This window comes from Rutidosis leptorrhynchoides, chromosome 11, assembly GCF_046630445.1.
Source record: "Rutidosis leptorrhynchoides isolate AG116_Rl617_1_P2 chromosome 11, CSIRO_AGI_Rlap_v1, whole genome shotgun sequence".
Lineage (NCBI taxonomy): Eukaryota > Viridiplantae > Streptophyta > Magnoliopsida > Asterales > Asteraceae > Rutidosis > Rutidosis leptorrhynchoides.
The window spans coordinates 165,611,586-165,634,830 of NC_092343.1; the positions used below are offsets into that span (position 1 = coordinate 165,611,586).

At 36.5% G+C, this 23,245-nt stretch overlaps 1 protein-coding gene across 1 annotated transcript; it reads right to left on the reverse strand.

The window, feature by feature from the left end:
* Nucleotides 1-835: 835 nt before the first annotated feature.
* On the reverse strand, nt 836-22,798 carry LOC139875222 (disease resistance protein RPV1-like). The gene is made up of 4 exons (XM_071862564.1): nt 22,665-22,798; nt 21,047-22,172; nt 1,226-1,309; nt 836-1,063 (listed from the first exon to the last, which is right to left on the reverse strand). The coding sequence occupies exons 1-4, from the start codon at nt 22,796-22,798 to the stop codon at nt 836-838; spliced, it is 1,572 nt and encodes a 523-aa protein (XP_071718665.1).
* Nucleotides 22,799-23,245: the final 447 nt, after the last annotated feature.

The window sequence follows — 23,245 nt, forward strand, 5'->3', positions numbered from 1 at the left end:
CTAGAATCATCTACTAAAATGATACGTACAAAAACTTCATCTCCATGTTCTAATAGATTGCCACACCTTCAAAGGCTTACCCACCCTTTCTTTTTTGTCATACCATTTTCATCCGTTTTTTCAAATGTGTAATTCAATAACAAATCCTTAGTCTTGTTATATACTTGAATCTTCAAATCTTATATGCCCGAATATACTAGACACAAGTTGAAGCTAGTTATTGGTGTTGAATCATTCTCTGGAACTCTAAATGATATTTGTGGTCCCTTTTTATGATACATTGCATGTAGCTGCTGCAACAAGGGATTAGGTTCCCTGTAACCCATGTGCCGAATATACCATATTCATACAATACCTGCATATACACCATCCTCTATCATTCATTTTCATTTTGATTCTCAGTAACATTTATTAATGATATATAAGCCAACGAAACTAAACTAGTTAAAAAGCATAGCACAAAACAGAACAAAGTCGAACATACCACCATTGGTTTAGAATAATCAAGACTACCCAGCTCTATTAATGATCCCAACCCCATTTTTTCTATTATTTTCTTCTCCACATTTTCTATTGAATTCCACTTGAAAAAACCCTCCACCTCCCATAAATTTGGGCATTCGTTTATTTCCAAAAGCATAGCTGGAGATCCTCGAATTGACTGGATCTTTGAAAAGTGGTTAGCGCTGAGATATATAAATGTAGGTAGAATTTGAATACATTTTGGTAAGCTTGTTATATTGTTTCCTTCTAGAATCAATCTCTCTATTGAAACTAGATTACTCTACTGACAAGTCATTAGGGAAAGAATCGTTAAACAAATGGGAGTGTGAATTCAAGCATCATAAACTTCCAACAACTTCAAGGTTTCGGCAAGCACATATTTCAACATATACAAGGGACGCAAGTGTGGAAATTCTCGTACGTTTACACAATTGGTCATATCCAGCAAGACTAGTTCATTCAGGCGTGCAGTAGATTTTTCTAGCTTTCTTATGAACTCTATCTCATTTTGACCATCTTGCATGTGGAAATCTTCATCGATTTCAATCAAAGAAAATAACTAAAATTTTAATTTAAATAAAGAATATTTTATTAATTTTAACTGAACAAGGGACCCATTCTGCAAATAAAACTTTTGGTTCTGAAGCATACACATATAACAAAAGTTGAGGGATGTTTACTTTAACTTATTAAAAACTTCATCGACCTAAATCCAAAAAACCTTAAACTCTGAAAAACTAGGCACTCCAATTTGGTCGCTAAACTTGAATCGGTACTCCGATGAATTCATCTGTATTTCCCCATTCTGATAAAACAAAATAGTAAAATTAATTGTTGGCACTAGTTATACGTCTGTAGGTATAAGTAAAAGGATCCTGTTATTGGTCAACATTAATTCCCCATTCTGTACTTGGTTTCAAGTATCCTGGCCTGCAGCTTGCTTTTGGATGGTAATATTAATTTAGGATGGACACTATTACATCCATTTAAGATTCCATTACCCTCATTCTTACCCTTAGCAACCTTTTAAACCTTCTTGCCCAACTGATGAAGGGAAATGATCTGAAGTTATCGTAGTCATCGACGTTACTTGAGTCGCGTGAAGTCTCATCCTCAAATGCTAGCATGTCAAGGACAAGATCTTGAATTTTTTATGTTCCCTACAAATAAAGGAATAGCAAGATATTAAATTAGAAGTTAATTAATGTTATTGTTATATACATCAAACAAAATCGTTAATGAATGCACTCTTAACAGAATTGATTATGAAAGGACCCGTCCTAATCCTCCTGGACGAAGTCATCAACATTTGGTCCCATTGCGATGATCGACTCCAAGTAATGTCCTTAAAATGAGCAAATGCACAGCGGAAGACTTAATTCGTACCTGAGAATAAACATGCTTTAAAGTGTCAACCAAAAGGTTGGTGAGTTCATAGGTTTATTGTAATAATCATTTCAATATGTTAATAGACCACAAGATTTCATAATCATAAACATAATACACTCGCAAGTGTATGTAAAGCATTCTAAGTGGTTGAGCACTTGGTAACCATACTTAACATTTAATCAACGTCGCATATTCCCTTTATTATGAAATCTCCCTACACTGTACCAAGTGTAGTAACAAAACGAAGTACTGTGCAACCGTTGAATACTGGTCATCCAGTCCGGTTGGGGTTGTCAGGCCCGATAGATCTATCAACAGGATTCGCGTTTACAATACCCATGTAAATATTAGTTACCAAGCTACAGAGAAATATGCCAGTGGTACAACTCAACGTAGAATGTATTTTAAGTACTTGTGTCTATTTCATAAACATTTATAAAAACAGCGCATGTATTCTCAGCCCAAAAATATATATTGCAAAAGCAATTAAAAAGGGAGCAAATGAAACTCACCTACTGTATTTTGTAGTAAAATACATATGACGACATTAAACAAGTAGGGTTGGTCTCGGATTCACGAACCTATATCAAGTATATATATTAACACATGTAATATTAATCAACTAAGTTTATATCGTAATAAGACTAATGTCCTTATATATTTTCATATTAATACTTATAATCTTTTATAGTATGTACATGATATATAATTTAATTACTATAAAAATAATATTATATTAGTTAAAAATATTTTAGTATGTAATATTAGTTGACTTGTAACATATTTTTATATAGATACATTTGTTTGTTAATAATAATTATAATAATACCAAAATAGTAATATTAATAATAAAAATGATAATAATTTTTTTTTATAATAATGATAATACTTTTAATGAAATGGAAAAAGGTTTTATGTTAATGATGATAATAATATTAATAAATGTGATCATAATAATAATGTTAGTAATGATAATTAAAATAATAATACTTATAGTGATAATGAAAATGATAATTTTAATAAAAATACTTTTGTTAATAATAATAATTCCAAAAATTATAATTTTAAGGATAATACTAATAATAATATTATTAATAATAATGATAATAATAATAATAATAATGATAATAATAATAATAATAATAATAATAATAATAATAATAATAATAATAATAATAATTCTAATGCTCATTTTAATGATAGTAATAATGATAGTATAGTATTTATATTAGTGTAATAATAATAATTAATAATTAATAATAATAAATGAAATACTACCAAATTAATAATAATAAATGAAATACTACCTTAAAAAGCCTTTCCAAAAATCAAGATGTCCGCGACAAGGCTCGAACCCATAACCTCTTGATTAAACCAATATACCACTAAACCACTCCACTGCCCTTTCATTTCTGTTTTAATACTCGACCTCTGTCTATATAACCCGTTTTAATTATCAGTTTCATATTCGAAAATCATAACAGCAAATAACAATTCCTTTAAGGCCCCATATGACTCGGCCCAACAGACTTGTATTGCTCTCGGCCCAAGAGTTAACTTAGTTCTTGGCCCAATTTCTATATTAAGCCCAACAGACTTATATAAAATAAAAAAAATAAAACTGCTGCAAGCTAGGATTGAACTCAAGACCTCCTGTTCAAACAAGCACACTAGGAACCATTGCTCTGCTTGTATCTTTGTGTTTTGTTTCTTGGGTTAAATCCTTTTAACCAGTTTTGGTCTGTCTTCTTCTTCATCAACATATTAATCATCATCACTTAATCATTTTCATAATCATAACATAATCACAATCATATAATAATTATAATTATACATAATCATAATCGTAACATAATTATAATCATATCATAATCCTCCAAATATTATCATCGATATCATCGTGATTATCATAGCTTCCTCGTCATCATCGTGCTTAAACTATCATCATCATCATTCGTTAACTATTCATCATCATCTTCGTTATCATCATCAAACAAATCACTATTATCGGTTTCGTTTAATCATCGTCATTCTTCATCGTCACTGTTCGTTATTCTTCTCAATCATCATCAATTATCTTCGCGTTCACTGTTTCAGGAACAAACTGAAATTGCAGCTGCAGTAGTAGCGTAAACCGTAGGATACGAGTGGTGTTGGTTGTCTTTCGAATGGCAAAAAATATATATATATATATATATATATATATATATATATACGTATATAGAAGCTCGAACAGGGATGGTAACGTAACAGCTGTAGGTTGTTTTGATGAGCTTTTTCGACCCAAAATAGTGAGTATAAGCTGTAGTAGCAGCTGCTCTTCAAGCTTAGATAAATGGGACTGTAGCAGTAATATCGAACAGGAAACAAGAAGCAGTGGTGGTTGATGGAGGAGTAAAGTGATGGCCGGTTAGAATGGAAATCAAAGTAGTATTCATTTGAAGATTAATTCGAAAGATGGAAGTGGGTTCATGAAGAAGATAACAAGAAAGAATGAGGAGAGCGCAAAGAGAGTGTTCGTAATAGGTGGCGATGGTGGTGGGTTGGGTGTGATGGCCATCAAATACATAAGCATAAAGGAAATAAAATCAGGAAAATTTTAAGTGGGTTTTCTAAATGTGTGAATGTGTATGCATATATAATATGTAAATGAAAAGAAAAGAAAACAGTAATATGAGTCTTCATTCAATGCATGTATGTGCTTTCAAGAAATAAACAAATGAATGTGTCAAAATAATAAGGAAAGGAGTAATATATAAATATTTGTGGAGTATATAGGCACACGTATATGTGTGTGTGTGCTGTGATTTATTATAGCTAAAAATATAGTTCATATATGTATCTATCTCTATCTCTAATCCGGTCCCATTTGAATAAAATAAAACAACATTATATGAAAATAAAGAAGAAAACAAAATCGCCACTTTGTCCCACTAGCTAGTTTTGATCCGTGATATATCTTTTTTTCCTACATCTATAAAAAAATCAACATAGCATTACTTTAACGACTAGAATAAAAAAAACATTTAGATAAAGTTACAAACCTTGATGAGTGTGAATCGTCGAGAACAGTCGAAGGTCAATTGAATATATGAAACAGTTCAAAAATTTTGAGACTCATCCTAACAGATTTCTCTTATCGTGTCAAGAATATTAAATCGTATCGAGAGTTTGGTTCAAAATTAGTCGAAATTTTCCGGGTCGTGACAGTACCCACCCGTTAAAGAAATTTCGTCCCGAAATTTGATCGAGGTTGTCATGGCTAACGTTAAGAGTGTTTTCATGATGAATATGAGTTGATTAATAGTGTTTTATCATTATAGATAAAACGATTCAATTACTCGAAGCGTACGAATGAAGCTATCACAAAATAGTGAAATGAAGTGATTAGAGGTTCGTCTTAACTTCTGACGTAGTCACGGTTGATTTTCAGAATTCAAGGAATTTAAAGAAATCTTCTAATCAGAAAGAAAATGTAATAGCACGATCTATTAGCAACTGTTGAAATTACGGAAGAACAGAAATATCAAGGAATAATTCCGTGATATGCTTAGAGATTAAGTAGAATGAAAGAGTTATGTAACATGGCACATGATGACATTATATTCTGTGAATCATCACTTTCCATTAGAAACTTAGCATGACTTACTGTAATATAATCACGTTGGCCTGATGTCATTATATTATACTAACTCATGCTTCAATTCCCAACACTTCTCTAAGAAATCATTCATAATTTAACTTGAATTTTAAAGAATATAGAAACTAAAACAGTTTCTTTTAGGATATAATACAGGTAGCACGAAGAGATAGATAATTTCTGACAAGAATAGCTGTGAAGGTATCCTCAGAAATATCGAATATATTTATAACGGAAGATACGATGATATCCTAAAATTTCTAAAATTATTTAAGATTAGAAGATGGTGAAGAAATTTGTCCGCAAGGATTTAGACTAATTAAGGAGCAAGATATTCGCTAGAGATTTCGTCAGATACTGAATCGTCTGGATTCGTTAAGTACAGGTTTAATCCTGGTGATTTGTCTACAGACTCCTTCATGGTGTGCTCAATTCGTTTTTCAGTACCAAATGTTCTATCGAGCGTTCCTAACACTTCCTTCTTTATCATCAACTTTTGGCCATTAAGACCACCTACAACGTGCTGCTTCGTCAACATTTTCAAAGTTAACGGATCTGGGTCATCGGTTACCAACCGAGGTGGTTTTAGGAGAATTGTGTTTTTAGATAATTAAACGCTGATGGTAATATGGTGGAATATGGAAGGTTCTCTGGTATCAATAAATAAGCACGTATATATTCCGAGGTTATAATACGGTGTTTTGAACGAAAAGTCGAAATCAACTTGCTGGAGCTGTGACAAAATTTGGCTAATTTAAGAAGGAATTACAAAGTTATTTTCGGTAATAACAACGCCAGAGGAGCTAGCACAGATACGTGTTAAACGTTTACTCAGGTTCTGAGAGTTTTTCAGGTGCATAACTATATGCATAAATCTTTTCTTCCGTAGATGAAGTGCGGTTGGTTCATCTTCTCGATTGAGGTGTTTTCAAGAATCATGAAAGGTTTGAACGCAGATTGGAATCGTCAAGATACAAATGAGGTCTTAAGATGAAATCAAGTGGCAAACTTGAAGAATTGTTTAGTTTCATATGTTATAATCAATATTTTAATTCATTTTAATTGTCCAAGGTTAGCAGTCCAATAGTCCAATAAATTCATATATAATCTAATATTTAATATTCGAATTAATTAATATGTATCGTGACCCGTGTACCGGTCTCAGTATTGATCACAACTCAAACTATATATATATTTTGGAATCAACCTCAACCCTGTATAGCCAACTCCAACATTCACATATAGAGTGTCTATGGTTGTTCTGAAATATATATATAGATGGGTCGATATGATAGGTCGAAACCTTGTATACGTGTCCCGTTATTTAAAGTGCGTAAAATAAATAAATATATATCATGACCCGTGTACAACGTATTGTCTCAGAATTAATCCGACGTATTGTGTACATGTGTCCCGATTTAAAGTGCGTAAAAGTAAATAACAGAAAATAAATGAAGATACATAAAATTGCGAGAATGTAAATTGCGAAAATTAAATTGCGATAAATAAAATGTAACCAGTTAGGTAGGAACAGTTAGGTAGGAACAGTTAGCGTGGATTCTTAACAATATTTCAATTAGTTAGTTCGTTTGTTTCTAACAAATTTTACTTTATCCGATGTTTTCTTCATTATGCCACTTGTTGAATTTTGATAGGTCAAAATCCAAATATGAAATTGAATGAAAATGGTTATTCTGCGGTGAACGGATTCGTATCTCTGTGGATGTAAGTAGGATAGTAAATGACTGTTGAATCAGATTCGAAGAATGTACAGTATAACATGTTAATATGAAAATTAAATATTTCCCCGGGTATTACCTACCCATTAAAATATTTTTACCATTAACAGTTTGTACGAAAGAATTTTCAATTATAATCTTTATGAAAATATACTTACATATATATTTTCTTCAGATGTAATCATGGATTTAATGAGTCAATAAGATATTAAACTCATTTGATTTATCGTTAATACTAGATTACATAATCTCTAAAACTTTAGAAATTACATAATCGCCATGTCGAGCGAAGATAATCGATGTAGAACGATATGTAGATCGAAGATAAAGTAGATAGAATGATACGTAGAACGATGATTATGCTCGAGGTACAGAATGAGATGTTGAGGCATGTGATGTTGAAACTTGGGTTGTTGGTGGTACTGGTGTCTATGTTGGTGGTGTGGAATGCGGATGTTATTGTTGGTAGTGGTGATGGTACTGTTGATGTTGTTGATGGTGGTACCGTTGCTGCCGGTGATGCTGCTGGTGCTTATGGTGTTGAGGCTTGCGATGTGGATGTTACTGGCGGTACTGGTGTTGCTGATGGTTCTTATAATCTTTGCATCATACGTTCCAAAGCCATTACTTGAGAGCGAAGCTCGTTGACTTCTTCTATTACACCGGGGTGACTGTCGGTTCGGACGAGCGGATAAATAAGGTTTAGAATTTTAGATAGAAGATAATCGTGACGAGCTACCCTGGAGATGAGGCTAAAAATGGTGTTTCGGATAGGTTTGCTGGTAAGTGTTTCAGGTTCTTCGTCAAGGGGTGAATTCGGTTGATGGAAAGGATCACCTTCTTCTCGTCTACATTGATTAAGTCAACTACAAACACATCAGATGAATTGGGGATGGATGACTGGGTGATTGATGTAACAACCCAAACCAACCCTCGACCAAACCACGCGAAAATACAAAATAAAAAAAAAAATTCCTGTGCAGCATACCCGCGCGGCGCGCCATATAGGGGCGCGGCGCGCCAAAGTGGACTGTCTGGGAAGTCTCATAATGCGAAAAAGATTGACTAGTTCCCGACACTTTTAGACGAAACGCTTTTTACCATACATCCAAATATGTAAAACTAACTTGTTTCAAATATAAAATCAATGTTTTACAGGCGGGGCCCACATCGGCCGTTTTACGAGTTTAATACTATTTACGAGTTTCGACCACCAAAAAGTTTAAGTTCCAAACTACACAATGAGCATGGCGTTTGGGATTAAACTACCCAACTATCGGTCAAACTCCAAGAGCTACTAAAGCCAAAAGCGTCCCTTAGCATCAAGCGGGATCTCTAGTCCAAAACGATGCCCTTACCCTTGTCCAAAACCGAACCTATAAAATGGTAAACAACGAGAGGGTAAGCAAAGCTTAGTGAATGCAATAATTATACGAATACATATATAATTATACCTACTTGCATACACTTACACAACCGCAAACATGCTAGCAAACAACATTAGCTTATCGTCGCAATAACAAGCTATAAATCACCAATACCCCCAAGCTAGCATAACATCCGCATATAAATATAACTCGAATAATGTAATATGCTTTCAACACAAATAACCATGGTTAACCAATAGTACAAGGGAACGGCGCTCGCGAAAACGCCATCGGTGTTCATAACATCCGTTAGGGCACTTAACACCTCGCACCACTAACCCCTAGGGTGGCACCTTAACACCTCGGCACTTCACCCCGAGTGGCATCTTAACACCTCGATGCTTCACTCATTATTTTACGGAGTGGTGTCTTAACACCTCGACACTACACTCCTAGGTGGCATCTTAACACCTCGATGCTACACCCGAGTGGCATCTTAACACCTCGATGCTACACTCTTCACGTGAAACGTGGTGTCTTAACACCTCGACACTACACCTTTCACGCTACAACAAATAGATACATTATATACATACGCATATAATTATTCCACTCACCTCAAAGTCTTGTGAAAAGATACCCGAGCTTGCAAAACCTCAAAGTAACGTACCTATCACATTATACATATTATCAAACGCAAACTCAAGTCGGTCAACCATCCCTTTCACCATTCTAAGCCATTTTGACCCAAGGTGCAATTTCAACCCATTTGCACCCTTAACTCTAAATTGGGTCAACACACACCAAAACCCTAACCATTCGTCAAGATGGGTTTAAAACACATTTAGGTCACAAGGCTAACTCGTTTTCATAATTTCTAGGCCACTTAGGTCATTAAAGACCCATTTGACCCATTTCAAGGTCAACACACCCATTTGGGTCATCCATGCCCAATTAACACCCATTTACATATCATTGAAGTGTTCTAGTACTTTCACTAACTAATTAGGTTCATAAACATAAATTAACACTTTGAAACCCTAATTAGTTAACTTTGAGTCTACATGACCCAAATTCACCCAAAACCTCCAAATTACTAGCAAGTGGGTTTTGTGTGCATCACTAACCCAAACCCTAACCCTTAAACACATTAAACTAAGGTAATCAAGTTTAGGGCTTACCACAACAATCAAAACGTAGCTAAGGAGGAGATGAACAACTTTAACTCCCGAGTTCTAACCCGAAATGAGCTTCTTCTTCCCCGATTTAAGCTTTCTCACACTTAACCACCCCCTCTCTCTCTAGAATGAATGGATGATGTTTGGTGGTTGAGAAATGGAGTAATGAGCTCACCAAACTGATCCTAAGGCATTAAATTCGGACCCTAAGGTGATTTTACCAAAATGCCCTCAAAATATCTAATTAAAAAGAAAAGGGGAATCTGTCGCAGACAGATGGCGCGGCGCGCCACCTAGCCGCGTGGCGCGCGACCCTCCCAGTTCAGCATCTTTTGTCTTTTTAATTATGTGCAACAAAAACCCCAAACTTGAGTAACTCATATACACCTATGTACACTACGAATATTCGGGTCTTACAACTCTCCCCCACTTATTCGGATTGCGTCCTCGCAATCCAAGCCGCATGACGCGAGGGAAGATAAACCAACACGAACTCTTCGGGTTCCCAAGTGAATTCGGAACCTTTACTTCGTCGCCATTGAACCTTGAAAGTTCTCACCTCTTTATTTCTCAACAATTTCACCTTCTCGTCAAGGATAGCAATTGGTTCCTCGACATATTCTAACTTGTTGTTTAGCTCGATCTCGTCTAAAGGCATCCATGAGGAATCATCCGCAAGACACTTACGGAGATGGGAAACATGAAATGTATTATGGATCCCCGCAAGCTCTTCGGGTAATTCCAATCGATATGCAACTTCACCAACACGAGCTAAAACCTTGAATGGCCCAATAAACCGAGGAGCTAACTTTCCCCATTTTCGAAATCGGATAATACCCTTCCATGGCGAAACCTTAAGCATCACCATATCGCCTTCTTGGAACTCAATCGATCGCCTACGTCTATCGGCATACGACTTTTGCCTATCTTGAGCCTTCTTCAAATGTTCCCGAATCAAATCGATCTTGCTATTGGTCTCTAAAACCAAATCGGTACTCCCGATCTCTCTTTGACCCACTTCTCCCCAACAAACGGGAGTTCGATACCTACGCCCATAAAGCATTTCGTAAGGTGGCATCCCGATACTAGTATGATAACTATTATTGTACGAGAATTCCACCAAAGGCAAATGCTCATCCCAACTACCACCGAAGTCAATGATGCACGCTCGTAGCATATCTTCCAAAGTTTGATTCGTACGTTCGGTTTGACCGTCCGTTTGAGGATGATACGCCGTGCTCAACTTCAATTGCGTACCCATATCTTCATGAAACTTTTCCCAAAACCGAGATGTAAAACGGGTATCTCGATCCGAAATAATAGATATAGGAACCCCATGTCGCGAGACCACTTCCTTGATAAACAACTTAGCCAAGGTCTCCGACGATATCGCTTCTTTAATGGGAAGAAACAAAGTGCTTTTTGTCAATCGGTCAACTATAACCCAAATCGAATCGAATTGGGTTCTCGCCGTTTTAGGTAACTTTGTAATGAAATCCATGGTAATGTGCTCCCATTTCCATTTCGGGATTTCTAATGGTTGCAACTTACCATACGGCTTTTGGTGTTCGGCTTTTACTTGTAAACACGTGACACATTGCTCAACATACTTCACAACCTCACGTTTCATGCCCGGCCACCAATAATCTTTCTTCAAGTCAAGGTACATTTTCGTCGCGCCCGGATGAATGGAGTATTTTGACTTATGTGCTTCATCAAGTAGCACTCGTCGGTAATCACCCATCTTAGGCACCCACACCCTTCCTTGAAAGGACAACAACCCACGCGGACCCATAGTAATAAACTCCGATTGGCCCACGATTCGCTCCGTATGCTTGTTGTGAACATAAGCCTCTATTTGGATCTCACCAAGCTTTTCAAGAAAATCATTGGTAATAATCAAACGTAACGACCCCACTTTTATCGCCGGATGTTGACTCTTTCGACTCAACGCATCCGCGACCACATTCGCCTTACCCGGATGATAAAGTATTTCACAATCGTAGTCTTTCACCACATCCATCCACCTACGTTGGCGATAATTCAAATCTCGTTGATTAAAGAGATGTTTCAAACTCTTATGATCCGAATAAATCGTACACTTGACACCATACAAGTAATGGCGCCAAATTTTCAACGCATGCACTACCGCCGCCAACTCAAGATCATGAGTCGGATACCTCGTTTCATGTTCCTTTAATTGTCGAGAGGCATAAGCGATAACCTTACCTCTTTGCATTAGAACACACCCGAGACCATTTAAGGAAGCATCACAATAAACCGTCATATCTTCGACACCTTCCGGTAATACTAACACCGGAGCTTGACACAACTTCTCTTTTAACAATTGAAAAGCAATTTCTTGCTCGTTCTCCCAATTAAACTTAGCATTCTTTCTCGTCAACTTCGTTAATGGAGAAGCAATATTGGAAAAGTCTTGGATAAACCGACGATAACCGACCAATCCGAGAAAACTTCGGATTTCCGTAGGCGTAGTCGGTCGTCCCCAACTCTTCACCGTTTCGATCTTCCCCGGATCTACTTGAATACCGTTTTCGTTCACGATATGACCAAGGAATTGAACTTCCCTTAGCCAAAATTCACATTTGGAGAACTTTGCATACAACTTCTCCTTTCGTAGCGTCTTCAATACTTCACGCAATTGATGTTCATGTTCGTTCATACCTTTCGAGTAGACTAGTATGTCGTCAATGAACACTATTACCGACTTGTCCAACATAGGTTGGCACACTCGGTTCATAAGATCCATGAATGCCGCCGGTGCATTCGTAAGACCAAAGGGCATAACTACAAACTCATAATGCCCGTAACGCGTTCGAAAAGCCGTTTTCTCTATGTCTTCCTCACGGACCCGCATTTGGTGATAGCCGGACCGTAGGTCGATCTTAGAGAAATACGTTGCACCTTGAAGTTGATCAAATAAATCGTCAATCCTAGGTAATGGATAACGATTCTTGATCGTCACTTTATTCAACTCACCGTAATCAATGCACATACGCATACTACCATCTTTCTTCTTCACAAATAACACCGGAGCGCCCCATGGCGAAGCACTCGGTCGAATAAAACCCTTCTCGAGCAACTCTTGGGTTTGATTTAACAACTCTTGCATTTCTGTTGGTGCTAAACGATAAGGAGTTTTAGCAATGGGAGTAGCTCCCGGAAGCAACTCAATACGAAACTCAACTTGTCTTTCCGCCGGAACACCCGGTAATTCGTCCGAAAAAACGTCTTCGAATTCACTAACAACCGGAATTTCACGAATAGGTGGTGGCTCATTGCGAGTATCAACAACATGAGCAAGGAAAGCCATGCCACCGGTAACAACAAAACGACGTGCCCGTGCAAAAGTGCATATCGGCACCGGTCTCCTTCGCTTATCACCATGAATAATTAACTCTCCCCCAATTAGGGTCTTCACACGAATAAACTTATCATGGCATGCAATATCGGCTCTATAACGATCGAGCCAATCCATACCAATGACAATATCAAAGTCGCCCAAGGTCATTGGAATAAGATCAATTTTAAAGGTTTCGACACCAAAAACAACATCACAATTTTCACACACATCAACCACTAGCACCGTCTTGCCGTCCGCTATTTCGACTTCTATCGGACGACTTAACTTAGCTAACGGTCTATTAAGTTTAGGCACAAATTTAGGAGACACAAACGACAAATTTGCACCGCTATCGAAAAGAATCCTTGCCGGATTAGAATTAACCATGTAAGTACCTGAGACAACTTCGTGCGATTGTTTGGCTTCATCATTGGTCATCAAATAGTTGCGACCCCTAGCCGTACCCGCCGCCTTCTCTAACCGCTTCACATTATCATTTCGCAAATCGGGACACTCCGGCTTCTTATGCCCTTCTTTGCCGCAATTAAAACAAGTGACTTTGTTCCTGGAACGTGGTTTCGGACACTCACGAGCCATATGACCCGGTTGCCCACAATTGTAGCACGTATAAGAAAACCCGCCGGTAGTGCCCTTCTTTGCACTATTGACACTTTCGGCCCCCTTCTTGCTCTTGCTCTTCTTGCTTGAGGCGTTAGAGTAACTAAAACCTTCAAATTTTCTTTTGGAAAACATGAAATCACTCTTTCTTGGAACCTCCGGCTCAAAACCCCGAGCCAACTCGAACAATTCATCAAAAGACTTAGCCATACCCTGACTAATCTTCCCCTTGTACTCATCATTCAAAGTACGGTAGAAATCCTTCATGAGCTTATGATCATCACCAACATACTCCGGGCAAAAACGAGTCTTTGCCAAGAATGTAGACTTAAGTGTAACTAAGTCCATTGAGCCTTGTTGCAAATGGTGCAACTCGTCCCGGATTCTATCGAGGTCGGATGAAGTTCGGTATTCCTTGAAAAACTCCTTCTTAAACTCTTCCCACGTCAAGCCCATACATTGTTCCTCACCATACAAGTTGATTTTATCATCCCACCATAACTTAGCCTCTTCTCGTAGCATGCTAGAGCCATACCTCGCCTTCTTCTCGGGAGGACATTCCGAGGTACGGAAAGCTCCCTCGATGTCGGAGATCCAACATGTACTTTTTAAAGGATCTCGTACCCCATTAAACATCGGGGGTTGAGCGTCCTTGAAATTCTTGTAGTGGAAGTCCCGCCTTCCTTCACCTCCTTCACCACGAGGATAAATGTTTCTAGCATCAAGGGCCTCTTCGATAGTGGCCTTCATTCGTTCATTTATCAAATCGGTCACTTGCCCATCGACCGAATCTTGGAAGACCTTTCGGACGTCCGTAAGAAAATCCGCTTTTAACTTTTTAAAGACGGCCTCAACCTTGGCCGAAAACTCGGCGTCCTCACTTGTACTTCCGTTATCATGATCGGGACCGTTTCTCGTCTTCATTCTATAAAACGAATTAGGTTAAACCACAAAACGGAAGGACAGATTACATATATACATACATATACGCCACACTACTCCATCTCGCTCAACAATCGTCGTACATTACTTGTTTGACACGATTTGCACCCGTAACAATGGTAGCTAATCATTGTTACGCGAGCACGTCGCATTAACTTGCTAGTACAACGTCCATCTCGCTCGATGCTCGCTAAACATACATAATAAATAGCACATGATTAGTTTACATAAACCTATGCACAAACCAATTCCGATCCGACCCAAAGTCCTACAAGTCCCGCATAAACGCGCACACAAAAAGTCTAAGTCTACGCGCCTATCTCAAGTCACCTAAATCCCTTAGACCATGCTCTGATACCACTTGTAACAACCCAAACCAACCCTCGACCAAACCACGCGAAAATACAAAATAAAAAAAAAATTTCCTGTGCAGCATACCCGCGCGGCGCGCCATATAGGGGCGCGGCGCGCCAAAGTGGACTGTCCGGGAAGTCTCATAATGCGAAAAAGATTGACTAGTTCCCGACACTTTTAGACGAACCGTTTTTACCATACATCCAAATATGTAAAACTAACTTGTTTCAAATATAAAATCAATGTTTTACAGGCGGGGCCCACATCGGCCGTTTTACGAGTTTAATACTATTTACGAGTTTCGACCACCAAAAAGTTTAAGTTCCAAACTACACAATGAGCATGGCGTTTGGGATTAAACTACCCAACTATCGGTCAAACTCCAAGAGCTACTAAAGCCAAAAGCGTCCCTTAGCATCAAGCGGGATCTCTAGTCCAAAACGATGCCCTTACCCTTGTCCAAAACCGAACCTATAAAATGGTAAACAACGAGAGGGTAAGCAAAGCTTAGTGAATGCAATAATTATACGAATACATATATAATTATACCTACTTGCATACACTTACACAACCGCAAACATGCTAGCAAACAACATTAGCTTATTGTCGCAATAACAAGCTATAAATCACCAATACCCCCAAGCTAGCATAACATCCGCATATAAATATAACTCGAATAATGTAATATGCTTTCAACACAAATAACCATGGTTAACCAATAGTACAAGGGAACGGCGCTCGCGAAAACGCCATCGGTGTTCATAACATCCGTTAGGGCACTTAACACCTCGCACCACTAACCCCTAGGGTGGCACCTTAACACCTCGACACTTCACCCCGAGTGGCATCTTAACACCTCGATGCTTCACTCATTATTTTACGGAGTGGTGTCTTAACACCTCGACACTACACTCCTAGGTGGCATCTTAACACCTCGATACTACACCCGAGTGGCATCTTAACACCTCGATGCTACACTCTTCACGTGAAATGTGGTGTCTTAACACCTCGACACTACACCTTTCACGTTACAACAAATAGATACATTATATACATACGCATATAATTATTCCACTCACCTCAAAGTCTTGTGAAAAGATACCCGAGCTTGCAAAACCTCAAAGTAATGTACCTATCACATTATACATATTATCAAACGCAAACTCAAGTCGGTCAACCATCCCTTTCACCATTCTAAGCCATTTTGACCCAAGGTGCAATTTCAACCCATTTGCACCCTTAACCCTAAATTGGGTCAACACACACCAAAACCCTAATCATTCGTCAAGATGGGTTTAAAACACATTTAGGTCACAAGGCTAACTCGTTTTCATAATTGCTAGGCCACTTAGGTCATTAAAGACCCATTTGACCCATTTCAAGGTCAACACACCCATTTGGGTCATCCATGCCCAATTAACACCCATTTACATATCATTGAAGTGTTCTAGTACTTTCACTAACTAATTAGGTTCATAAACATAAATTAACACTTTGAAACCCTAATTAGTTACCTTTGAGTCTACATGACCCAAATTCACCCAAAACCTCCAAATTACTAGCAAGTGGGTTTTGTGTGCATCACTAACCCAAACCCTAACCCTTAAACACATTAAACTAAGGTAATCAAGTTTAGGGCTTACCACAACAATCAAAACGTAGCTAAGGAGGAGATGAACAACTTTAACTCCCGAGTTCTAACCCGAAATGAGCTTCTTCTTCCCCGATTTAAGCTTTCTCACACTTAACCACCCCCTCTCTCTCTAGAATGAATGGATGATGTTTGGTGGTTGAGAAATGGAGTAATGAGCTCACCAAACTGATCCTAAGGCATTAAATTCGGACCCTAAGGTGATTTTACCAAAATGCCCTCAAAATATCTAATTAAAAAGAAAAGGGGAATCTGTCGCAGACAGATGGCGCGGCGCGCCACCTAGCCGCGCGGCGCGCGACCCTCCCAGTTCAGCATCTTTTGTCTTTTTAATTATGTGCAACAAAAACCCCAAACTTGAGTAACTCATATACACCTATGTACACTACGAATATTCGGGTCTTACAATTCATTCTGGTGACGCTGCTTCTGGAGCTGGAGTGAAACTCCATATCGGAATCCGAGGGACTTGAACTAGTGGTGAGTTTCATTTGATACGGTTAGATAAAGGGTTTTTGGTATGAAATGAATTTCGGATATCGAATGATATTCTAATTACATAGAATATCTATATATAGTACAGAAGATCCCGTAGATTACGAAGGGATTTAAAGAAACATGTCAGATAAAGTCTACAGTAACAGATACGCTAAAATATGAATTAGCAGATGCGCTAAGATATAAATTTATCTGTAAACTATCTATCAAATAAGTGCATGAAGTCGTGTCTAGACTTAGGAATGATTAGCAGGAAATTTTCCACTAGGAATGATATTACAATACTTATAATATGCAGCTAAGGTCAAAGTTCAGACTTGCTAAGGCATCCTAACAACTATCAGTTAGACACACTAATGCAAGACCTGGTTCGCTACGACCACCGCTCTGATACCAACTGAAAGGACCCGTCCTAATCCTCCTGGACGAAGTCATCAACATTTGGTCCCATTGCGATGATCGACTCCAAGTAATGTCCTTAAAATGAGCAAATGCACAGCGGAAGACTTAATTCGTACCTGAGAATAAACATGTTTTAAAGTGTCAACCAAAAGGTTGGTGAGTTCATAGGTTTATTGTAATAATCATTTCAATATGTTAATAGACCACAAGATTTCATAATCATAAACATAATACACTCGCAAGTGTATGTAAAGCATTCTAAGTGGTTGAGCACTTGGTAACCATACTTAACATTTAATCAACGTCGCATATTCCCTTTATTATGAAATCTCCCTACACTGTACCAAGTGTAGTAACAAAACGAAGTACTGTGCAACCGTTGAATACTGGTCGTCCAGTCCGGTTGGGGTTGTCAGGCCCGATAGATCTATCAACAGGATTCACGTTTACAATACCCATGTAAATATTAGTTACCAAGCTACAGGGAAATATGCCAGTGGTACAACTCAACGTAGAATGTATTGTAAGTACTTGTGTCTATTTCGTAAACATTTATAAAAACAGCGCATGTATTCTCAGCCCAAAAATATATATTGCAAAAGCAATTAAAAAGGGAGCAAATGAAACTCACCTACTGTATTTTGTAGTAAAATACATATGACGACATTAAACAAGTAGGGTTGGTCTCGGATTCACGAACCTATATCAAGTATGTATATTAACACATATAATATTAATCAACTAAGTTTATATCGTAATAAGACTAATGTCCTTATATATTTTCATATTGATACTTATAATCTTTTATAGTATGTACATTATATATAATTTAATTACTATAAAAATAATATTATATTAGTTAAAAATATTTTAGTATGTAATATTAGTTGACTTGTAACATATTTTTATATAGATACATTTGTTTGTTAATAATAATTATAATAATACCAAAATAGTAATATTAATAATAAAAATGATAATATTTTTTTTATAATAATGATAATACTTTTAATGAAATGGTAAAAGGTTTTATGTTAATGATGATAATAATATTAATAAATGTGATCATAATAATAATGTTAGTAATGATAATAAAAATAATAATACTTATAGTGATAATGAAAATGATAATTTTAATAAAAATACTTTTGTTAATAATAATAATTCCAAAAATTATAATTTTAAGGATAATACTAATAAAAATATTATTAATAATAATGATAATAATAATAATAATAATAATAATAATAATAATAATAATAATAATAATAATAATAATAATAATAATAATAATAATAATAATAATTCTAATGCTCATTTTAATGATAGTAATAATGATAGTATAGTATTTATATTAGTGTAATAATAATAATTAATAATTAATAATAATAAATGAAATACTACCTTAAAAAGCCTTTCCAAAAATCAAGATGCCCGCGACAAGGCTTGAACCCATAACCTCTTGATTAAACCAATATACCACTAAACCACTCCACTGCCCTTTCATTTCTGTTTTAATACTCGACCTCTGTCTATATAACCCGTTTTAATTATCAGTTTCATATTCGAAAATCATAACAGCAAATAACAATTCCTTTAAGGCCCCATATGACTCGGCCCAACAGACTTGTATTGCTCTCAGCCCAAGAGTTAACTTAGTTCTTGGCCCAATTTCTATATTAAGCCCAACAGACTTATATAAAATAAAAAAAATAAAACTGCTGCAAGCTAGGATTGAACTCAAGACCTCCTGTTCAAACAAGCACACTAGGAACCATTGCTCTGCTTGTATCTTTGTGTTTTGTTTCTTGGGTTAAATCCTTTTAACCAGTTTTGGTCTGTCTTCTTCTTCATAAACATATTAATCATCATCACTTAATCATTTTCATAATCATAACATAATCACAATCATATCATAATTATAATTATACATAATCATAATCGTAACATAATTATAATCATATCATAATCCTCCAAATATTATCATCGATATCATCGTGATTATCATAGCTTCCTCGTCATCATCGTGCTTAAAATATCATCATCATCATTCGTTAACTATTCATCATCATCTTCGTTATCATCATCAAACAAATCACTATTATCGGTTTCGTTTAATCATCGTCATTCTTCATCGTCACTGTTCGTTATTCTTCTCAATCATCATCAATTATCTTCGCATTCACTGTTTCAGGAACAAACTGAAATTGCAGATGCAGTAGTAGCGTAAACCGTAGGATACGAGTGGTGTTGGTTGTCTTTCGAATGGCAAAAAAAAAAAAAAAAAAAATATATATATATATATATATATATATATATATATATATATATATATATATATATATATATATATATATATATATATATATATGCGTATATAGAAGCTCGAACAGGGATGGTAACGTAACAGCTGTAGGTTGTTTTGATGAGCTTTTTCGACCCAAAATAGTGAGTATAAGCTGCAGTAGCAGCTGCTCTTCAAGCTTAGATAAATGGGACTGTAGCAGTAATATCGAAACAGGAAACAAGAAGAAGTGGTGGTTGATGGAGGAGTAAAGTGATGGCCGGTTAGAATGGAAATCAAAGTAGTATTCATTTGAAGATTAATTCAAAAGATGGAAGTGGGTTCATGAAGAAGATAACAAGAAAGAATGAGGAGAGCGCAAAGAGAGTGTTCATAATAGGTGGCGATGGTGGTGGGTTGGGTGTGATGGCCATCAAATACATAAGCATAAAGGAAATAAAATCAGGAAAATTTTAAGTGGGTTTTCTAAATGTGTGAATGTGTATGCATATATAATATGTAAATGAAAAGAAAAGAAAACAGTAATATAAGTCTTAATTCAATGCATGTATGTGCTTTCAAGAAATAAACAAATGAATGTGTCAAAATAATAAGGAAAGGAGTAATATATAAATATTTGTGGAGTATATAGGCACACGTATATGTGTGTGTGTGCTGTGATTTATTATAGCTAAAAATATAGTTCATATATGTATCTATCTCTATCTCTAATCCGGTCCCATTTGAATAAAATAAAACAACATTATATGAAAATAAAGAAGAAAACAAAATTGCCACTTTGTCCCACTAGCTAGTTTTGATCCGTGATATATCTTTTTTTCATCCGTGATATATCTTTTTTTCCTACATCTATAAAAAAATCAACATAGCATTACTTTAACGACTAGACTAAAAAAAAAACATTTAGATAAAGTTACAAACCTTGATGAGTGTGAATCGTCGAGAACAGTCGAATGTCAATTGAATATATGAAACAGTTCAAAAATTTTGAGACTCATCCTAACAGATTTCTCTTATCGTGTCAAGAATATTAAATCGTATCGAGAGTTTGGTTCAAAATTAGTCGAAATTTTCCAGGTCGTGACAGATTATTACCTTTTTCTGTTGCAACACTGTTGCAGACTCCTCATGATGCCATAACAGACTTCGTTTCCACGGCTTTTCAGGGGATTCTTGATGGACTACGTATCTCCCCAAATCTTGAAGAAGCTGATGCATATTTAACTGATTAGTTAATGGACAAACTGTGAGAAGGCATCTGTTTGTGAGATTCTTGATCCCAGATGATCTGCATATACCACATGCTTTTAATATTTCTTCACAAAATTTTTTATCTTCTCCAACGAAAAAACAAGCAATGAACTTGAAGAGTTCCTTGTCCTTTTCATGTGGCAATGAGTCTAAACTTATTTGCAGCACCTTCTGAACATCATGATTAATCTTACCTAGCGATTCTAAGATATCATCCCATGTAGCGTCTTCATGACGAACAGAACTTCCCAAAACTTTAAGAGCTAGTGGATGCCCATTACAATACTCTGCAACCTTCTTTAGGTCTTTTATGTCGCCTTCTTTGCGTTCATTGTGCCCGAAGGCATGCCAACTTAAAAGCTGCATTGAATCTTTCTGACCCAACCCTTCAAGCAAGAGCCACATATACTTTGGTGGAACTTCTGTTTCAAACAACCTACATTTAATTGTTATTGATCCATCTTTGGATGTTATTATTATTTTACTTCCAGGATGAAGACCTTTCGTCCCGATTAACGCTTCCAACTGCTCAATTTTACTGATACCGTCTAGAACAAGAAGAGTTCTTTTCCTATGAAGTATTTTTTCAATCTTATACGTGCCCGCATTAGTATCTTGTACGTCCATCCAACTTCTATCTTGAAAGTCTTTAAGGATCTGTTTTTGTAAATCAAGCAATCCATTTGATGATGTACCACATCTCCTTTCGATATCTTCAAGAAAGCAGCTTCTTTCAAATTCGAAATAATGCAACTTAAAGATATAGTCAGCTAAGTAAGTCTTTCCAATCCCGGCCATCCCCCATAGTGTGACAACTTGGGTGTTATCTAATGAATTATCTTTCAAGAAATCTTTAACAATATTAATGACAGACTCCATCCCAATCATGTGTGGAATATTACTCCGTTTGTGTAGATCTAATCTGTTGCTGATCTCTTTAACAATTTCTTCAATAAGTATCGTCTCCAACCTGGGATATTTTTAAATTAATATAATAAAAAAAAGTTTGGTTTCATCTAAAACTACATGTAATGTTAAGGCTATGTTAGGCAAAATTAACTTGTGTGTGGGGCTTTAGATACCTTTGATATAAGTATTTAGCTGGTGTTTTTACTTGGAGCTATAGTTGGCACTTACTTTAAGAAAAGTTTTGTGACCTTCAAATGAAATCTGTGAATGGATGTAATTTAAAGGAGAAATGGATAATATTTCATTGTTCTAAAAAAATAACTTGTAAAAGCACCTAGTTTCAAACATTACTTAAGCCTACAGAAATCTAGCCTAAGGTTCAAGCATTGCAATGATCATTACTAAATCTATAGGGTTGACCAACTAATAATTGAATTTTTTTCGAAAGAGATTTATTTTGTAGCTCTTTACAAAAATATAAATTCAAATAAAATTTTTACAAAATAGGTAAAACGGTGATTCAATTGCATGTTTGAATGTTTTGGGGCCAAACCGATGTTTCAAATGCCGGTTTGGCGATGTGTTTGATTCTCTGTCAAACCGGCAAATGAAATGCTGGTTTGACTCTTTGACTGGAACAGTTTTCGCACCAACCGCCTTATCATTTATTCCCTCAATCCGTGACATAAATGTTGCGAACCAAAAGATGCCACGTGTACAAACCGGCAAATGAAAAGCCGGTTTGTATCATTATATAATCCGACCTTTGCTTCATCGGTTTGCATCACTCCTTCAATTTCATACACTTTTTTTAAAACACACACACGATTTTGCAATGGAACCCGCCCAACCTCGAGTAACTCCGCTCGATGAATCACTATTATTTTTGCAATCAGCATCATGCCATACATGGCACAACCCTACGGTCAAGAGAAAACGTGGATATAAGGCTAACGAACTCGCAAGTTGACTACATAAGCCAGTGGTACGAACGAGCTCAGAGGGTCTATATTCCTACGTCGGGGTGGACACGGGCACGATTGCTCGTTACTTTTCGTGGTACTACGCGCGTACAATAGTTACTATACGTGATATTATGAGACCACTACTCGTCAACCAATATCGTGATTGGGC